Source organism: Apiospora marii (assembly GCF_038362585.1).
Source record: "Apiospora marii strain CBS 49790 chromosome Unknown utg000003l_segment0_segment0, whole genome shotgun sequence".
Classification (NCBI taxonomy): Eukaryota; Fungi; Ascomycota; class Sordariomycetes; order Amphisphaeriales; family Apiosporaceae; genus Apiospora; species Apiospora marii.
In genome coordinates this window covers 6,475,047-6,493,739 of record NW_027117374.1, presented here as the reverse complement: position 1 = coordinate 6,493,739, position 18,693 = coordinate 6,475,047, and the positions used below count along the sequence as shown (strand labels likewise).

The 18,693-nt window shown below is 51.7% G+C and overlaps 4 protein-coding genes across 4 annotated transcripts; 1 reads left to right on the top strand and 3 right to left on the bottom strand.

The window, feature by feature from the left end:
• Positions 1–3,204: 3,204 nt before the first annotated feature.
• PG985_005553 (uncharacterized protein) lies at positions 3,205–3,459 on the bottom strand (the record flags this gene model as incomplete). Its single annotated transcript, XM_066825322.1, has 1 exon — positions 3,205–3,459. The coding sequence occupies one exon, from the start codon at positions 3,457–3,459 to the stop codon at positions 3,205–3,207; it is 255 nt and encodes an 84-aa protein (XP_066688482.1).
• Positions 3,460–5,447: 1,988 nt separating this feature from the next.
• PG985_005552 (rapamycin complex subunit LST8 target) lies at positions 5,448–6,325 on the bottom strand (the record flags this gene model as incomplete). Its single annotated transcript, XM_066825321.1, has 2 exons — positions 5,448–6,214; positions 6,298–6,325. The coding sequence occupies 2 exons, from the start codon at positions 6,323–6,325 to the stop codon at positions 5,448–5,450; spliced, it is 795 nt and encodes a 264-aa protein (XP_066688481.1).
• Positions 6,326–6,935: 610 nt separating this feature from the next.
• Positions 6,936–7,593, top strand: PG985_005551 (uncharacterized protein; the record flags this gene model as incomplete). Its single annotated transcript, XM_066825320.1, has 2 exons — positions 6,936–7,148; positions 7,219–7,593. The coding sequence occupies 2 exons, from the start codon at positions 6,936–6,938 to the stop codon at positions 7,591–7,593; spliced, it is 588 nt and encodes a 195-aa protein (XP_066688480.1).
• Positions 7,594–11,069: 3,476 nt separating this feature from the next.
• Positions 11,070–16,117, bottom strand: PG985_005550 (uncharacterized protein; the record flags this gene model as incomplete). Its single annotated transcript, XM_066825319.1, has 8 exons — positions 15,615–16,117; positions 14,142–15,564; positions 13,806–14,075; positions 13,714–13,766; positions 12,449–13,637; positions 11,459–11,678; positions 11,349–11,399; positions 11,070–11,292 (listed from the first exon to the last, which is right to left on the bottom strand). The coding sequence occupies exons 1-8, from the start codon at positions 15,879–15,881 to the stop codon at positions 11,070–11,072; spliced, it is 3,696 nt and encodes a 1,231-aa protein (XP_066688479.1). The 5' UTR covers positions 15,882–16,117.
• Positions 16,118–18,693: the final 2,576 nt, after the last annotated feature.

Here is an 18,693-nt window from a genome sequence, read left to right as displayed (position 1 = left end):
CCGTAAGGTTCTCAGCCTGGTAAGCTTCGATGTCAAAGGGGCGTACAACGGGGTATTCGACGTCAGGCTCCTCCAAAGGATGAAGGCTCGAGGGATACCAGATCAGTTGCTCCGTTGGATCAGCGCTTTCTGCTCAGGTCGTACGGCGACGATTCTGGTGAACGGACACACGTCCGAAAGACGAAGCCTACCACAGGCGGGCTTGCCCCAAGGCTCCCCCCTGTCACCGATTCTGTTCCTCTTCTTTAATGCGGATCTGGTACAGCGGCGGATCGACTGCTACCGGGGTGCTATCGCCTTTGTAGACGACTTTACAGCTTGGGTCACAGGCCCGACGGCGGAAAGCAACCGCGAAGGGATAGAAGCCATCATCAACGACGCCCTCGCATGGGAGAGGAGAAGTGGTGCGACGTTCGAAGCGGACAAGACAGCCATCATTCACTTTGCCCGCAAACCGTACAAGACCGATTCGACACCCTTCACCATCAAAGGACAAAGTGTTCAACCCAAAACCCATGTCAAGATCCTCGGGGTAATTATGGACGCCAAGCTGAAATACAAAGAACACATTGCCCGGGCCGCAGCCAAGGGGCTAGAGGCCGTGATAGAACTGAGACGGTTGAAAGGACTGTCCCCAGCCACGGCACGACAGCTCTTCACGGCCACGGTAGCGCCAGTGGTAGACTACGCGTCGAACGTGTGGATGCACGAATGCAGGTACAAAGCGGCGGTGCCTGTGAATCGAATCCAGAAAATAGGGGCCCAGGCAATCGTCGGAACGTTCATGACAGTGGCGACAAGCGTGGCGGAAGCAGAGGCACACATTGCTACGACGCAGGATCGGTTCTGGAGAAGGGCGATCAAGATGTGGGCGGACATTCACACCCTCCCCCCGACAAACCCCCTTCGCAGCAGCACGGCGCGGATACGGAAATTCAGGAGATACCACCGGTCGCCATTCTACCAAGTGGCAGAACGTATTAAAGGACATGCCCATGGAGAAACTCGAAACCATTCAGCCGTACGCGCTGGCACCATGGGTGAGCCGGGTACCGACGGTGACAGACGAGCCGGAGGGGATGCCGAGCACAGCCCCGGACTGGACGGCACGCATTGCCGTGAGCAGCTCAGCGAGGAACGGGCTCGTAGGATACGGGGGGGGGGGCGTCGAGATAAAGACGTCCACGAGAGCGAGCCCTATGTGCGAGACCCGTGCTGTCACTCTCGGCGCAAGAGAAGAGCAGAACCCGTTCACTGGAGAACTAGCGGCTATGGCAGACATGCTGCATTCACTACCGAAGCTTCGCTACCGGAATATCCTGTTATTCACGAGGAATAGAGCCGCGGTGTTCACACTGAAGAAACCACGCCAACAGTCTGGACAGCGACATGTCTGCCAAGCCTACAAAGCCATTCAAGAGCTCAGAAGGGAAGGAAATAGTATAGCTATCGCCTGGTTACCGACGGGCGAGGAAAATCAACTTATGGATCGAGCGAAGAGGGAGGCCAAAACCACGACGCAGCTAGGCGCGCATCTAGGGGTAGAGACCCCCGGAGCCAAGTCGACGATACTGAACGTGGCGCGGACTAAGCGGGAAGCTAATGCAAGCCTGCCGGAACACGTCGGGAGATACTCCAAAAAGATCGACACAGCTCTACCAGGAAAACACACACGACAGTTATACGATCGTCTCTCGTGGAAAGAAGCCAGCGTCCTGGCCCAGCTCCGGACAGGGATGGCTCGACTGAACGCATATCTCTATCGAATCGAAGCGGCACCGACAGACCAGTGCGAATGCGGACAAGCGAGAGAAACGGTGGAACACTTCCTCTTCCGATGCAGCAGATGGACAGCATACCGGACAGAGATGCTTCAGTGCACAGATACGCACAGAAGTAATTTATCCTTCTACTTAGGTGGCAAATCACCATCGGACGACAGGTTCTGGTCTCCCGACATGGAGGCCGTTCGAGCAACTATACGATTTGCTATAGCGACAGGCCGACTGGACGCATACCAGTCTTCTCACTAACACAATACTAACCACCCCGTGCCACACACAGCAGGCGCCGCTCCAGCTGCCGAGGATAGGATGCTGGACACTTGGAGAAAGGCCTTCAAGCTGGCCTGCCACGAAACACTACTAACACACGGGATCCCGAACAGGAACGTGCTGACGGAAGTGGAGTGACCAACTGGAAATGGGACATGCAAGGGCTTTGGGTGACAAGGAAGCGATTCATGAATGTACGGTAGATTAGCGTCAGTTGCCCTTTCGGCCTTGCCGCCCGGGCGTTAATAAATTGTGTGTGTGTGTGTATGTAGGACCGACTTAAACTCGCGCAGTTTATAAAACAGATCAAAAGTTCCGCTTGCAGCGCTCCGCGATAGTCGTCACATACACATATATATCCATGATGCCGTTAGTCTACCTGCGCCTAACATTTCCCGACATCCCAAATCTTCAGCATCATAACATTGCAACGACATGGACCGAAATCGCCACCGCAAGCGACCAGTATGCCTTCCACTGCAGACCGCTAAGCTGAGCCGGCAAAGCACACGCGGTGAGGTCCGAAACCAATACATAGCTGTGCCCGCCGGCTCTTTCCCCAATCCTCATCAACATCCGCGATTAGTGGAGCACGACCAGTCTATCGCTTTTACCAAAGAGACCTCGACTCGACGGAGCCACCGTCGGATGACACTGATGTGGTCAGTGATTGGCTTTCGTCCATTTCACCTATAGACTTCCAACCAATAGACGGTCACGCAAAAAGAATGGCCATGAAGGGTATTAAAAAGAGGGTTGCTGTCTCGGACATGGCCGCTTCGGCCTCTCAGGAGAACGACGGCTCTCTATAGACACTTGTTCTGCGTTTGGAGATTTGGAGCAAGAAAGATCTAATATAAAGGCCGTGACGTCGATCTAGAGGAATCGATAAAATACCCATCACGTGAGGTGACGAATGATGCCCACGAATGCGTCGCCACTGCCGCGATAGTACATTACAAGAAAAGGCCATTGACCTGAGATACTCCTCTTTCGTAACTCGCCTTATTCCTTAGTAGGCTCCAAACCATGGCCAGTCTATTCAGAAAATACCGCACTAGGCATCATTGAACCCATTCTACTAGACCCTGAAAGCCAAACCCGAGCCTACCTAACGTTGTTGTACGACGTCCATGTAGTACTCCACTCGTCATTCCACTCTGCTACTCTCCTCTACCTCCCACTGCGCATTGGCCTTTTCGATCTTCTCATTGCATTTCCGCACAGTCGTTGACAGCCCGTCGATATGATACCGCAGTACGGCTAGCAGCGGAGTGACCTCCCTGCTCAGCCCTCGAAAGCACAGCGCCTCTTGCCGTAGTCTCCCGTTCTCCCGTGATAGCTCCACCAAGCGGTCATGTTCGGTCGTAGGTGTCTTCAAGCTCTGCAGGTGGTCGGGGTGCATGTCGAAAGCCGTTGTCATGCCTCCAAGTCTGTGGATCTCAATACCGGCTAAGGTCGGGGAGTATGGAGGCCTCTGTGACTGATACTGATGGGATCTTTCTACCATCTCCCTGGAGGCTGCGGACGTACTTAGATCAAGCAAGACAATCTCAAATAACTTTGGCAAGCAATCTATCGAGGCCGGCAGATGAAAAGGCAATGAGGACGACGCCTCATTGGTTGGGCTGATGCCTGACTTGACATATCGTTCGAGAGACGTTCGAGATGATACACGGTGGCTCAATTATCGCTAGCAGGTCCAATCACGACCGTTTTGACGCGATGGCTGGCGAGTGCGCCCCGCTGAGACCTGCATGATATGGTGGTTTTGGTAAAGCCATCGGCTCTTCAAGTACATTGGGTTCGTAGGGCCTTCGGATAGTGCTCTACGATAATAGGTCGTCCGCTATTGAGTATTATTAATCTCAGTATGCACGATCACTTTCCGGTAACTTGGACTCGGACCTGAGGACAACATCAATCTATACATGCACGTTACTTGCTGGTAGACTGGGCGACTCGGATCTGTTAGATATGATGGCGGTGCGTAGCCGTATGACGCATTGTGATGTCTGCCCTAGAAGGCACATACATTGTTCCTCGAGAATGATAATCACGGGTTTCTATGGTTGCGCTATCTTGGTAACCGTCGGAGAAGGCCAGCCAAGTTCGGATGCTTGTTTGTTGAGCTGCTGAAGCTTGCAGACGACTACGATGTAGATTAGCCTGGTCTTCCGGATCGGCTTCGGGTCAGCGATGCGAGTGGGGAGTAAGGTAGCAACTGCCGCTTGTTCTCGAGATCCGGATCAGTGTCGAGGACGAAGCAAAGAACAGTATCCGTCCGCATATGCGTCAATACCAGTGGGGACCGAACCGAAGTCGAGAATACAGAAGCGTCATGCCGCATGCATAAATTCACATGCATATATCACGAACAAAGTGACTGGGAACCTTGACGGAAAGTAACCAGAGGCGGGCTGACACCGGATGGGTCCAACGGTCAACGGGCGGGCGGGATTTCAGTGATGGTTGATGCATGGCCTTATCAATCCTTTTGAGTCATTAATGCTGTCGAGCCGGCTGCATCACAAGCGTAGACAGAATTGCATACAGCGTAGTCGGGCGCAACGGCGCAGCGGTCGGTATGTGGACCTACTGATGGGTGTCCACTCCGCGGGCAATCACTGACCTCATCGCATCAGAAGGGGGCAAAGGATGCAGCAGTTCGTCCTGAGGCGTGACGGGCGGAGCATCGCTTGGTCAAGCTACGAAAGTGAGGAGAGCCAATGAAAGAGGGGATTGCCCCTCCTCCAGATTTCCCAGGCTTCGGAGAGGTCATCTTGGTGAGAACCTCGCGCCCCGCCGCAACCACGAATGCAGGTTTGGAGAGGCTTGGCGGGCTGACTCACAGCAGATCGGCCTTGCGCCTTGCGTGACTATGACGGCGTGTTGAAATAATCGTAGTAAGGCCGACTGACGGCGGACAGCCTCTAGTCAAGAAGGCATCTGATATGCAGGTGTTGATGGGAGCGAGGTTCTATAAGAAGGGCTCGCGACAACATGTTTGATATCCAAGATGCATGGCGAATTGACTTTCTCGACACTACACAACATAAGCGTGCCTGGAACCTCAATTGAATTTAACCAAAACTGCACGAGACCGCCCGCGACTTCCACTGGCGGCGTTAGCTGAACCTACTGGTCCCTACCTGCCTTACTTGCGCATACCTTAACTTTCGCGACCGGGCGCAGCGCCACTTCTCTACCAGTGCAAGCAATAGCAGCCCTCAAAACATCGACGAGGCCAAACGTTTGCTGCTCTCTATATTTCATTCGCCATGGCTGGTGTATTGAAAACACTCCTGCGCGAGGTTGCCGAGCTTTGGGGCGCGGTGTTGTTGGGCCTGGGGTCGTGTTACTATAAAGTCAGGGGACGCTGAACAACGGTGGTCACATTGATGCAATCAAAGGATTCGCAGGGTCCAGACAATTCGCTGCAGATGGAGAGCGGATGATGAAAGCTCGGGTTATTAATTGTCGGACCTTGTCGGACCGCCTCCAAGCCGGTATCTGGCCGGGCCAGCAGCACGTTTGAAGATTGGAGGATTGGGGCCAGCGCAATTCTGACGTGACGGTCTTTGGTGATGTGTTTTTTAGTTGCTTGGCAGGTGTCAAGTCAAGTGTTAAGGTGCGGCCTAAGCGAGACTCCGAGTAATCATTCAAGGCAACGCAGATAGTACCACGGTGATGGCCATTGTACTGCCGAATCGATTGCTGTGAGTGCAACTCCCAAAGTCGTGCAGAATGGTCTGAGCAAGCCGTCACCAGATATGCAGAGTCGGCGCTGAAAGCGCAGTCCCACACCCAGCGCTGATGGCCTGTCAGGATACCCTCGAGAGACCAGGGCTTAGGCTCATTTTTAGAGTTGCTGGGGTCCTTTGGCTGATTGTCGTTGGGGTCGGGTGATGTGGTGGCGTTCGGGCCAATAGTACTGTTGCTGATAGTGTTGGGGAGGAGACTATGGGGGGTAGAAGCCTGGGGATTTACCACTGAGACCTTGATCGAAGGACCTATGTCAGCAACAACCCAGATCTTCGCAGTATGATCTGCCGAGCATGTTGCTAGCTTCTTGACGTCTGGCGATAGAAGAATGCGCGTAATGTACTTCTTGTGTGCGGAGAAATGGGTGACAGGTAGAGGCTGAGTGTTGTGGCAGCCTTGAATCAATGCAAAGACATAGACATTGCCCTGCGAGATTGTCAGCTTACTAGGAAGAGTGACAGGTCTAACATAAACTCACATTGTTGTTCTGCAGTAACGAGACCCATACCCGAACGATACACAATACACGCATGAACGATATCAAGTTAATTCACATGCATACACGAGCTGCCGAAGCTTACGGCCTCCGCGCCCGTAGCTAACCAAGCATGAATTGACGTGCCGAGCCGCGTAAGGCAGTAACGTCATAGTAGTTTTAACGATGGTGGAACACCATCTCCAAACTACCGGGTGACCCGTTGGAATACACTAGTACCTAGTAAGTGGCGGCAGTGGGAAGCGATTACATTGTCGTTCCAATTTGCGGGACTGATACTGAACTGAGAATAACCATTGCAACCCCTCTACCCCTCAACACCACAAAAAGTTTATACACCTAGGCCGTTACATAAGATAACCCGGAGCATTGGTTCCAGAATTCGGACATTTGCTCTTCGCAGAAGTTCCGAAGAAGTCTAAAGGAGAAAGCTGGATGTACTACATTCCCAGGGATATTACATCAATCATTATCTTGTTTCTTATGGTAGTGTAACTAGGCATTGCCGTTTCCACATTGCCGTTCCACATTCGCAATCCATAGTACTCGTACCCACTGTCTACGACACAAGTTCGCAACAACAACCCCGTCGACTTCTCGACTTATGAATACTGGCAAACATGGGATTCGATCAGCAAATGTTAAGCCTCCTGGCTTATGAGCTTCCACAAAGCCCCGTTGGCGCTAGCTGCGGGACGCTAATTGATCCATGCATTAGAGATTCCTCCCAACATGAACCTCATCAATTCTTCGACTTGCCTACTGAACAACAAGATACTGTCATCAAGTTGGAGGATATCGCGCAATCCCAACCATGGGAGACTTTCTCTTCCGTAAGACTCCATGTCCCATACTAGCTATTCCAATAATCAGCCGTCGCGGTTAACCTGCTCTTTTTCACAGACTTCGGCGTCGCGCAGTAGTGACACCCTTGAGCCCGTAGTGCCCATGCCAACGTCGAAACCGTCTAGAAAACAGTCTGTCAAGAAGCCCAGGCGGGACAGAGTCCGGTCAGGCTCCTCCAAATGCTTCACTGATATTAAGAAAGAGAAGAATCGTGTCGCCGCCAGTAAATGCCGGAGAAAGAAGAAGGAAGAGGAACAAGTTTTCGAAGAGCGACGACGAATGCTGCAGGTGCAAAATCGCACACTCATGGATTCGGCGGCATCGTTACGAGCTGAAGTTTTGTCGCTAAAACACGAGATCCTCCGCCATGGACTGTGCAACTTCCAACCGATCAACACTTACATCGCAACTGCTGCCGCGCGTCTAGGATGACTTCGACATCACTTATTCCACCCATCTTTGCTTCTGGTTGCAACGAGATAGTAACCACTCAAGTTTGCTTGAAATTGCAAGTACCATTTCCATACGGCGGCACTAATTCTCTTGTGAGGTGTTGCATTCGGTATTAGGGATTAAGTCGTCTTGTGTTTGAGATGGAGGGATCAGTATCGCATTTGCTGAATTGGGGGAAGAGTCGTTCAGGCATTGCAGCATAGTGGGTGCCCAGAGACGGGACTAACAGTGTAGTCTTCGGCTTGTACGGGATTGGCTCATACAGTTCGACAAGGCGCCTATTGAGGCCCGAGCTATGGCTAGGGTAGGTCTTGAAACAATGCTATATAGTGCTTATAGAGTCACTCGAGGTACAATTTAGTTAATTGGCTTTCGATGGGCGAATGCGAGAGCAAGCAGATGTGAGTAGTTAACTAGCCACCAAGGGTCCAAGATGACAGCTGGGCGGCTATGCCATGGAAAGGTAGCTAAAACGTGGTGCAATGACGAAGCCCAGCCGCTGGGGGCAACATCTACCACATATCTTGAGGTGGTACACAATCTCTTCCCCTGTTTCTGGCGGTACTAATGTTGATCTTTTAGGCCAACGTAGCTATGGGCATACAAATTTCGAACCATCATTAAGAACTGCTATCAGAGCATATAGACAATTCTTGTCTCAGTCCACCTTTGCCCAGCCTGCTGCAAGGCTAAATTCCCTTTCTGCTACCACTTGCTGAGTTCTTCAATGCTCTCTTAGTGGGGGCGCAGCGACTTCTTTGGCGGGGTAGCTTCTTCGGTTTAGCAGGGTAGTTTTGGTAGCTTCTTCGGTAGCTTCTTTGGCGGGGTAGCTCCGCTTTCACCAGGCCAAAGGAGATGGGATACCTGCAAATAGGTGGTGTGGGCATCATCCGAAAGCAACTGCCTCTGACTCCTCTGCCTCGTGGGACTGTTGAGAATGACAGTGCCGCCGTCATCGCCAGGGATGTCGTATACGGCCACAGGTTCGGCGCCTGCTGTACCGGTAGGCGCTATTGCAGTATACAGGCGGTCGGTTTCGTACTCAGCATGACAAACTATTCAAATCAACGCTGGCGCCTGGCGTTCCCTCGAAATGGATGGTGACCCGATTATTCGACGTTGCCTAAAAGTTATCCTATTTGCAATGCATTGTTATTCTTCTAGAGCCTTTCTAATGCTTAGTACCTTTTCTTCGTACCTCGAATTCACTAGCTCTAGCTGTACCGATATTGAGATTGCTTCATCCAGCTTCACTCGTTGGTTTTCATAGTCCTTTCTCATATTCACCAGTTCGCTCTCGACCTTCTCACGAGCATCTCGCTCGGCTTGGAGTGGCTCATTGCAGCCCCGCAACTCTGACTCTAGCCGATCGATCTCTGCTGTCAAGCTGTTGATTCGTGATGTGAAAGTACCAGTACCCGGGGTCTTCTGTGACGTATTAACTGACTATATTCTGTTCCAGACATAGGGATGTCAGTTCTCTTACTCTGATGCTGCGGACTTCCTCACCATTGTGATGCGGTGAAACCACAGCTTCAAACGTGCGTCCGACACCTTCACATATTTTTCTGTACGCTCCACTGAATGATCGCTTAGATGTTTCGCAAAGAGGGGCTCGGCCTCTGGTAGTCGCTGCCAACCGTATGCATCCTTTTCGGAGGTGATCAAACGAACTTCCGACGGATCAATTCTCACACCAATACGCTGTTCTAGAACAAGTTAGAAGTTATTCCCAAGATAGATCTCATTCGACGAACCGATATGGTCAGCAAGCGCCGTCCTGGACCTAATCCGCCACCTTTTTCTTTCCAAATTACTGGCTTTCACAACACTCATGGCCTAAGTTGCTCTCGACTGACGATGGATGTAACGGACCGAAAGCATGGGATTTGTAATGGCTGTACCTTGAAATACGGCCTCTAACGCTGAGTCTGGTTCTTGCTGGATTGCTCAATTTTCCGTTTGACAAGATGCCTGTACTTTCTGGAACGGCCTTCACACCAGCATTCTGGGCATTGGTATGATGAAGATAACTCATGGCACCACGACTTAACAACATGAATGTAGCCCTTCAGAATCCCGGAAGAGGATTCCGCCGCAAATCTCTTTAACACATTCTTCCAATATACTTGTCTCTTTGGCCGCCACCGGTAGCAATCGCAGCAAGGGGCCCAGAGCCAAGGCGTTGTGGGTGGCTCCATGACTCTCAACAGTCTGAGCATTCCGTCGCAATTCAGGTCAGGAACAGCACGGTGGCGTGCTGCAGAGGGAATCCTTATGACCATCATTGAGGACACCACAAGCATCCGCTTGCAGGTGAGAACTAGGACCAAATCACCAAACAAGCGAGCTTGCTTCAAGATGTGGAGCAACAGTTCATTCGGTAGCTGCAGCAAGGCGGATGACTGAGTTGCCTGCGATGCGACGAGAAGCTGTTTTTTTTCGCTTAACAGAAGTCAAAAACAGGGTTAAGACGCAGAGCCCACCGTTTTGGGGATCTTGAATTTACCCCAGCAAGAAGGGGTATGGCGCTCCCTACACTCTTCAAGTTTGAAAGGCAATGTATTCCATCGTACCAAAGATATTTTTGATGACATACCGAAGAAAGAACAACGGGGTTCTGGTCCCGGTAATGCTAAAGCAAAAGCCAAATCGATTCTTTTAGGAGACCCAGGTTACATTTGATAGGAGTAGGTCTAGGTTACGCCGGTAACCATCTCTGGGCTTTTCCAGTCCACTATCATCGCACTGGTCATCAGGCAACAAAACATGCTACACTGGACATATTTTCGCCACAAACGGTGTCTACCTAGTAAATTACATAAAAAACAACGTGTCATGGAGTGTTTACAGCAAAGTAAGATGGTTACAGTAGAAATCAATTACTGTATGTTTGTTCTTCTAGCATTACCTAAAAGCGCTCGTACTGGGCGAGAAACTCTGGGAGGGGGTGGCTGGGTGGCTCTCGTCAGCCACAGGAAAACACGGCTGTGCCATGTGGGGGTGGGCTACCAGTTCAATTACAAGCCAAGCTCGAAACAGCAACAAATGCCATGATTACTGTAGCTTCTTATCCGACATAACGACGTAATTGAGTAGGCACGAAAAAGACGATTCTTCGTATCGCGCTGGCAACGCGCCGCATAAACGTACGCCGACCCATCGCGCCTCCGTAGGAAATGATGGGGAGAAATATTCCTTGGCCGGTCAAATCCGGCCTGTTGCGAGATGTGAATAGAGACAGCGTTTCTGAATTTGTTAAGAAAGCAATGAGCAGCGAAGATACGGCTGAGAAGAAGTTCATACTGATGAATGAAGAGACTAAGAAGTGGTACACTGATAAGGTTATGCAGCACTTTGGAAGGGACATTGTCGAAGGGGAAGTGCATGAGGAGCTGGTTACTGTTGCGAGTGATGGTTGAGTTGAGGCAGGAGGCGTCCCGACAAAGACAGCGCTAGACGGACTCTTGTAGTATGTAGCTCCTGATACGCAGAGAAATCAAAAGATGGCCTTTCTTCTGGGGATAAACAATCCATATTAGACCGAACACGACATCCAGTTTCCACTTGCCATGGACGACGAAATTGCAAGACTCCGTGAACAGCTTGCCCATGCTGAGCACCGTATTACGGAAGAGCAACGCCGATGCGAAGAAGAGTAACGCCGGCAGCTCCGCGCTGCGAATCTGGAGCAGAGCTATCCAAGAGAGAACTGTGCTCCATCGCAGAGTTACACCAAAGCGGCCGCCGCGCCCGCAAGAGCACCTGTGGCCGCCGCTACCGCCCTGCGGAGCTCGCAGTTGGGTTTGGGCACGCGGGTGGTGGTAGTTCAGCCATCCCGAACCTCCCCCTCATCCATTTCAACATGCTCGCCTTGACTTCCTGTGAGATTGCCTCCCTTGGCAGCATGGCATCAAAGCCATGGGGCACCCCTTCCACCGTCTCGCATAGGAAGTCTTTTCTCTGAGCAGCCTCCATAAAGTGAACAACCTTGCCATGTAACGGGTCCATATCGCCAACGTAGGCTGCAGTAGGAGGAACTTTGTCGGCAAAGGTACGGGATGCTATCTTTCTATATACGGTATATACGGGTATATTCTCTAATTACCCTCGTCACGCGGGGCGTCTACCTAGAGCTACCTCGATAACAGGGATCAATTTAGCTTTTTCTTAATGGTGTTGCAACGGCTACTCCAACTTACCCAATATCAGGCATCGACGTTGCCTGACTATGGCATCATCGACCTCTCGACGATCTGGTCGTCGTTGGGCAGCCCCACCCCTCCTCTTCCGATCAGAATCTAGGTAGAAGGGGACCCTCCCCTCGAATCTTCCCCTCGATTTCCCCTACCTCTCCTTCCTATCGAACGTCTTTATGCCGCCATGACGACCTCTCTCCTACCTGCTACACAGCTATCTGGAGGGATCCTTGGGAATGCCTTTCTTGCAATCTACCGCAAGGATGTTCTCCTAGTCATCCGACTTGAATAGGGAGGGAATGGGCTGCACGTCGCACACTATCTCCTCAAAGCAGATTGCCGTTTAAAAAGTAATGTTCAGCCCACCATCTTGTCTGTTTCACCTCCCTGGGGCTTTTGTTGAGTGACCCCATCATTCCTAACGTGAGCTCCTGGGTGAGACAAATGACTTGCCCCAGTGGGGTTTCCGTTCTTAATGGAACACTTAAGAAAATGTCTCTTGAGGATATCACTCCGGGAAAAAGTATTGCGACACAATATACACATGTAAGGGCGCTCGCCGGTGTCTGTCCCTGCGGTCAGCAGCTTCGTTCCGTTGATATAAAGGGCTGTGGGGGGGGGGGGCTTATACTTACGGCGCAACTGATGGCGCTTAAGATGCTTCGCGTGAATGTAAATGTTGGTGCAGTGTGGGCATGGGAACTTGCCATATGCATCATTTTGCGGGACGACAGTGGCCTTGGGTGTTGTCGCACTCAAAAAAACTGCAGACTGAGGCACAGTGGGTAAGATACCGTAACGACGTGATTTGATCATATTTATGGGTTGTTCATCTTCCTGACGGGCAGACTGGTTCTGAGGTATTAGCGGGCTCTGAGTATCAGGAGAAAATGTGCCACCTTGGGGCATATTGCTTCTATCTGACGGAGGGCTCAAGATATCAGAACGTAAAGCAGGGGTTGGATCCATGGGTTGTGGGTGGAACTTGAACATAGATGGCTGAGGCGGCTCGTTCAAAGTAGTTCCATGCGCTTCATGAGGTAGACTAAAACCATTCGCCATCTGAGGATAAGCTTGAGGTGGACTACCTTGGCGAAGTGGGTGAGGGACCCTGCTCACGGGAGGGGTCATCGGATAAGTGATACTAGGTGTTCTAGGCGTGTGAGGGTAACTGTTGCCTATCAAGGGGATATGAAGGGTGGTATTCGGTTCCAGAAGCGACAATGCAGTAGCCATATTCCCCGTTGTTTCAGAGTCATCCGGCTGCATTTCTGCTGTTCCTCCTCCATTTGCTGAGACAGTGGCACGATTGAGTACATAGCTGAGGCCCGTCTTGGGGTTGGAGAGGGTAGATGGTTCCGGTTGAGCTGTCACCCTCTGCAGCACTGCCGCAGCAGTGTGCGCCAAGAGGGACCTTGGTGCGCACCACTGGTATTCGCTGTTAGTCATAGTGTCCACATCCGGGCGGTCACGATGATTAGAGGCGACAGTGCTTCCATTTGAGGATACAATAGGATCGATTGGGGGACCGCCAGTCGAACGCAATTCCTTCATACTTTTTACGAAGCCTGACGCCAGGCCCGGTAAATGATGGATTCCTATCAAGGGAGCCGCGGCGGTTGATGGCACGCCATGAAGCAGCGTTTCCTGAGATGTGCTGACTGAAGCTTCTGCACTTTCATGAGAGCCCTCTGGGTTCCCCAAGTTGGCGTCCAATGGATTCATCCCTTCTGTGTCGTTGAAGAGCTCGGGCCCATGGTAGCTATGGTTGGAATACATCATAGCATGCTGGGCTACGACTGTTTGCTCTTTTGCTGGTGGCAGCTACAGGGTTAGTGTCAATGTGGCCTTTGGTTGATTATGCGTGTGGAGTGGCCGTACCAAAGGAGCTGTCACTGACTCTACCACAGAACATCAAGTTGCCAGAAAAGGTCGCTCTCGTAGGTTCGTCGACTATGTAACTATTAGTGCCGTCGTGCGGTGTTCCCTTACCCCCGGTACCACATCTGGAATGGAAATCGGAGACGTCAATAGGGCGTACGGTTATGCTAGGTCGACGGGTACGACACGAGCCCAATTCAAAGCCCTCCACATCGTTGCTTTGACTGCTGTCTCTGGAAGTCTCAATATCAACATCGAATACATCAACAAGACCGCGATTTGTGCTAGTGCCGTCATCAACCGACTTGAGGTGTTGGTTTTCGTGCTCTTCGTCGGCAGCATTTCCGGCAACGCTGGTGTAACTCTGTGCCGGGGACAATCCTACCCATCGAATTTGGCGTCAGCGACAGTACGACAGATTGCTTGGGTCAGGGGTAGTACACAAACCCGTGGAAGCCATCAGGCTGTCATTGGATTCAACGTTACATCGAAGCCCGGCCACCTTGAGTCTTTTGCGTTGGTTGGCATATTCAAGTGCGCCGTAATGACCGCGAGCTAGCTTGCTCCCTTCAGTTTCGCAAATAGGGCTGAATGGCCGAAGATCTGAAGCTGCCAGCCAGTTGTACCACGCTGGGGTTGGCATCATCATATCCTTGCGCAGGGGGAAGGTTTGGTCGTCAAGAAACCACATAACCGGAAACCTGCGCTTCGCGACGAGACGCTCTCCATCACGGTATCCCTCGGCCCATTGGAGATCAGTAACGCTTTGGCGATCGTAGCATGCGGGTATGGACTTTGCCAATTCTGTCCCGAGAAGACTGCCATGCAGCCCAATCGCATCGAAACGCCCAAGCGGTAGTACGACGAGTGCGTGCCAACCTTGTCCGCGCGAGCCAGAACGCCAGTATCCAAGATACGGCTTCCCCTCGAGAGGATGTGTAATAAGTTCACCGCCATTCTCTTCAGACCACTCCGGTTCAGTACTCAACCTGGATGCATTGCCTAGCACCTCTTGTTCTCGTGGCGCTGGCTGTGGCTGAGAAATGATCTGGGATGGGGCGGGCGTTTTGCTCGACTCGGGTTTGATGGGTTTATAACCAGCGTCCAACGCTTGGGTAAACGCTGTGTTGTTCTGCTGGGCCTTCGTCGCGTCGCAATTTGATACGCGGAGTCCCATTGTCTGGATGGCCAAAGGCCACGAATCGGCATCCTTCAAAGTGTTGATGTCTAGGTGTCTCCTGGGGCCCCGGTGCTCTGCCGCCCGCATATGTCTCGCAGCCCCATGGAGAGGGTTTTGATTGAAATGCAGCCCGTGATCGTCACACCGTAACAAGTACCATCGATCGCTTTCTGGCGGGTATTGTATGATCATATGCTTGTGCAGTGCGAGTCCATCCTGGAACACTTCATCAAAATCGACGGTGTATGGTTCTTCAGTTGCCGCCGCCGTCTTTGTCTTCTTCCGTGCGTGCCCAGAGGCGGCCCCAGGACTTTCCTCGTAACATTGTCGATCCCGTTTCGCGCGGTTTTTAGGTGGAGTATCGTTTGTAACGGTCCGGTGCCCAGGCTGGGATGATAACCCTCTCGCAGCCGCCCTTGTATTCTTCGTAGACGAATCGGGTGAAGGGCGAGTCGGGCTGGTTGTCGCGGGAATGGAAGAGTAACGACGCGGGGGTCTGCTTACGCGACCAGTACGTGTTGCACCAGGCTGATTGTTTGTATGTCTTGGCGCATCCACCTCTACCACGCTGGACTGCGACAAGTTGAGTTGGCATGATGCCACCTGCACATTTTCAATCGATGTGTCATTCGACGTTGGTAAAGGATTCGGTAAGGATGGCGAACCTGGAGTGACGGCAATATCGCAAAGCTTGTGGTTGTCAACGTCAGATTCACCTTCATACTGGAACGTTTACTTACCATACGTCGCAAAGAGTGGCTCAAACCAGTCTTGTCAGCTTCATACCCCGCGCTGAGTTGCGCGAGTTTTGCCTGTAGAGCGTTGTACTTGGTATCGACCTTGCGTAGCTCTTGGGCGATCCTATCCTTCTCTTCCTGAAGCGCTTCGGCTTCTTTTGCGAATCTATCCTTCTTCTCCTCGTACGTCGCTTTGAGAACACGCCTTTGGCTATAGTTCTCGAACAGGGCTGCAGTCTCAGGCGAGTCTTCGCGGTCGCAGTCGGGCATCTTTGCTGAAGGGTCGAGTTTGCGAGGATTATAGGCTGCTGCTGGCTAAACAACGAGCGCGGGGTGCTTGAAAGGCTTCATCCAGTCAGGGACGAACTTCAATGCGGTGCACAAGCAAGGTAAGCTTATATATGCGGTCGTCGGTGAAAAGTACACCCAACAATTAACCTAGCAAAGGTACGTGCTGAATTAAAGCATGCGTTACTCGAGCTTTTGAACACTACCATGTCTAAACCCAGATCAGGTACGACTTCACAGGGGCCAAGAATATATATGCTAGTTTCAGCGCTTAACAATCTGGATGAGAGCCGATGGTCGCATGTGTTTGGCAAATGTCTTTTTTCCTTGTTTGAGCTACTGTAGTCCAGTCTTCATAATATATTGCCAGCGTTCGACGGGTAGCCGAAATGCATCTGGTCCTACTGGCACTCAGTCCCGGAGTAGCATGGGGTCACTGTACGCTGAGTCTCCCGGTGCTGATATTCTGTTTCGTACTTTCTCGTATCTCTAGGCATTCGACGTAGCGTACCTAGACTGTCGGGTGTAATACGATTGATTCGTGATGTCTTGCATGGTACAGACTGTCTTACGTAGCTCGCACCATATGCCATTCTGCAATGCACGATTAGTTCATTCCGCTTGTAGTTGTCCTGGTAACAGTTGGTCCTTTGCTAATACAATCAAAAACGGGGTTTTGGGTTGTTTCCACTAAGTTGTTTTCTTTGCACATGGTCTTCGGGTCATACTCCGTTGCTCTACCCCGAATCAATAGCCCAAGATGGGCTGCGGGTGCCAGGACGGCAAACTGGGCAATCTTGGGATGCAGTCAGATCGCATTAGCTTCGCATTAGGGATGCATCATGTGGCTTTCTTATGCGCGCGTCAATTCGTTTGCGTCGATGGTTTCTGACTAAACTACACGATTGGGTACCGACTCAGAGCGGCATCGTCTGATAGCTCGCTGATTGAAGGTCAGACCACTGTCGGTAGGGCCCCGTACAGCGGTTGGCAGGAAGGATTTCGGGCTCAGCTTCTCTTCAGCCGGTTTGACGAAAAGTCCTTGCGCGGTCTGGGGAGGTGCAGTTGGCCCTAATGGCGCAGGGTCGCGAATTGACTGCGCTTATGTTGCCCACTATTGCGCTAGTGCGCCATTGCTACTCTTCTGACGCTGCACTCCCACAGTAGGGCCAACAGGTCTGCAGGCAACTATGAAGTCAAGACCGGAAACAGCGCGCGAGGATCTTAGAGCTCTCGACGGATGCGGCGATAGAGAATATGCTGCTGAATGATTCAGGCTCCGGATCTATTAAAGAGTACGCTAGTCTATTGTGGATTCCTGAGTCGTTTCCTTGTCACCCAAAGATCTTACATACTCCAGATTCGGCTCATGTCGCTCCTTTTCGTATTGCTTCTGGCTCAGTGTCTAAAAAATATCGCATCAAAACCACCTTCACGCTCAGCCGCAGCCAATTCGCTGCTTGCGGCTTCCTCCCAAAAGCGTAGCCCATCTGAGACAGCCATCAGTTCCGCAGCTGGCTCCAACCTTACATCCTGGTTGTACGAGAGCCAGGTCAGCAGAAAGGATCCTGACTAGGGGCCGGATCGGGTCCTGCATTGGGTTTTGATTCCTCTCAGCATAAGGACTAGCGCAGGCACGCTTTCGCCTCATCTAAGTGGCCGCAGCCTCGCTACTGGCCAATATAGGATTGCTAAGGCAGCCGGTCGATGTCTTCCACGGTGGCTCTGCCCAGAACCTTGTCGTACTAACTTACATATTAGACATACTGGCTGCTCACCAAGGGGAAACTCGGAGACTACCGTGGATTCAACGAGGAAGAGAGCAGAATGAAGCATGTTATTCTGATTACGCATTTGCTTGGCCTGGTACACGCCCACTGTAAGTAATCGAGAGCACGGCTGCCAGGCGATGGGTGACTGATATGGTTGGAAGACATATTCCCTAACCTGATACATGATGGTGAAGTGACGGAAGACTGGGCGTGAGTCCCTTTCCTATGCGTGCCCCTGCCACCAAAGACTTATTTATAAACAGCTATGTCCGTCAAACCTCGAACTACGAGAGCCAAAGCCCGGTCATGAATGCCTCCGCAGCACAGATCCGATGCGACGAGCTGGGGAGTCCCCCTTATAGCGCCGGAATTCGCCAGGTCATAGCTGGGGAGAGTTTCTGATCACGGAGTCGGAAACCCGAGCCTTACAAATTCTACGATTTATGAGGAAGGGTGGCAGCCCAACGACGATCTTACGGAGGGTGAAAAGACGACACAGGTACCAAATAGCGATGGAGTCCCGTTTTTGCAATGAAGCCCAGACGGGCCAGCGACCAGCACAACCATCGCCAATTTGCTGAGAAAGGTGTATCCCAGTGCGCCCCAGCTTGCTGTTCCATCGAGTACTAGGATTTCCGGGATCAGTCAACCACATCAAGGCTCTCAACCATCTCACTCTCTGCTTTCTGAAGCCGAAGAAAACGCTATTTGCCATTATATCGAACGGCTCGATCGAATAAATCTGGCAATATGACCCAAATTCGTTGAAGAGGCTGCCAATTAAATCTTGAAGGAGCGTCTCCAACTACGATGGCCTTCTGCATGTCATGAAGATCAAGGGGCCTACAAAGGGTTAGCGTGATCAAATTCAAGCCTGCTACAGCTAGGTCCATGTATGTGGCGCTTGGTGGCAAGATGCCTCTCAATAGCCTTGGATGTAGATGCCACGAAAACGTAGTGACTGGTATGAATAGGGTGCTTGGGCCTGGTGACGTAGTACATGCGGACCAGACTTCAAGCTA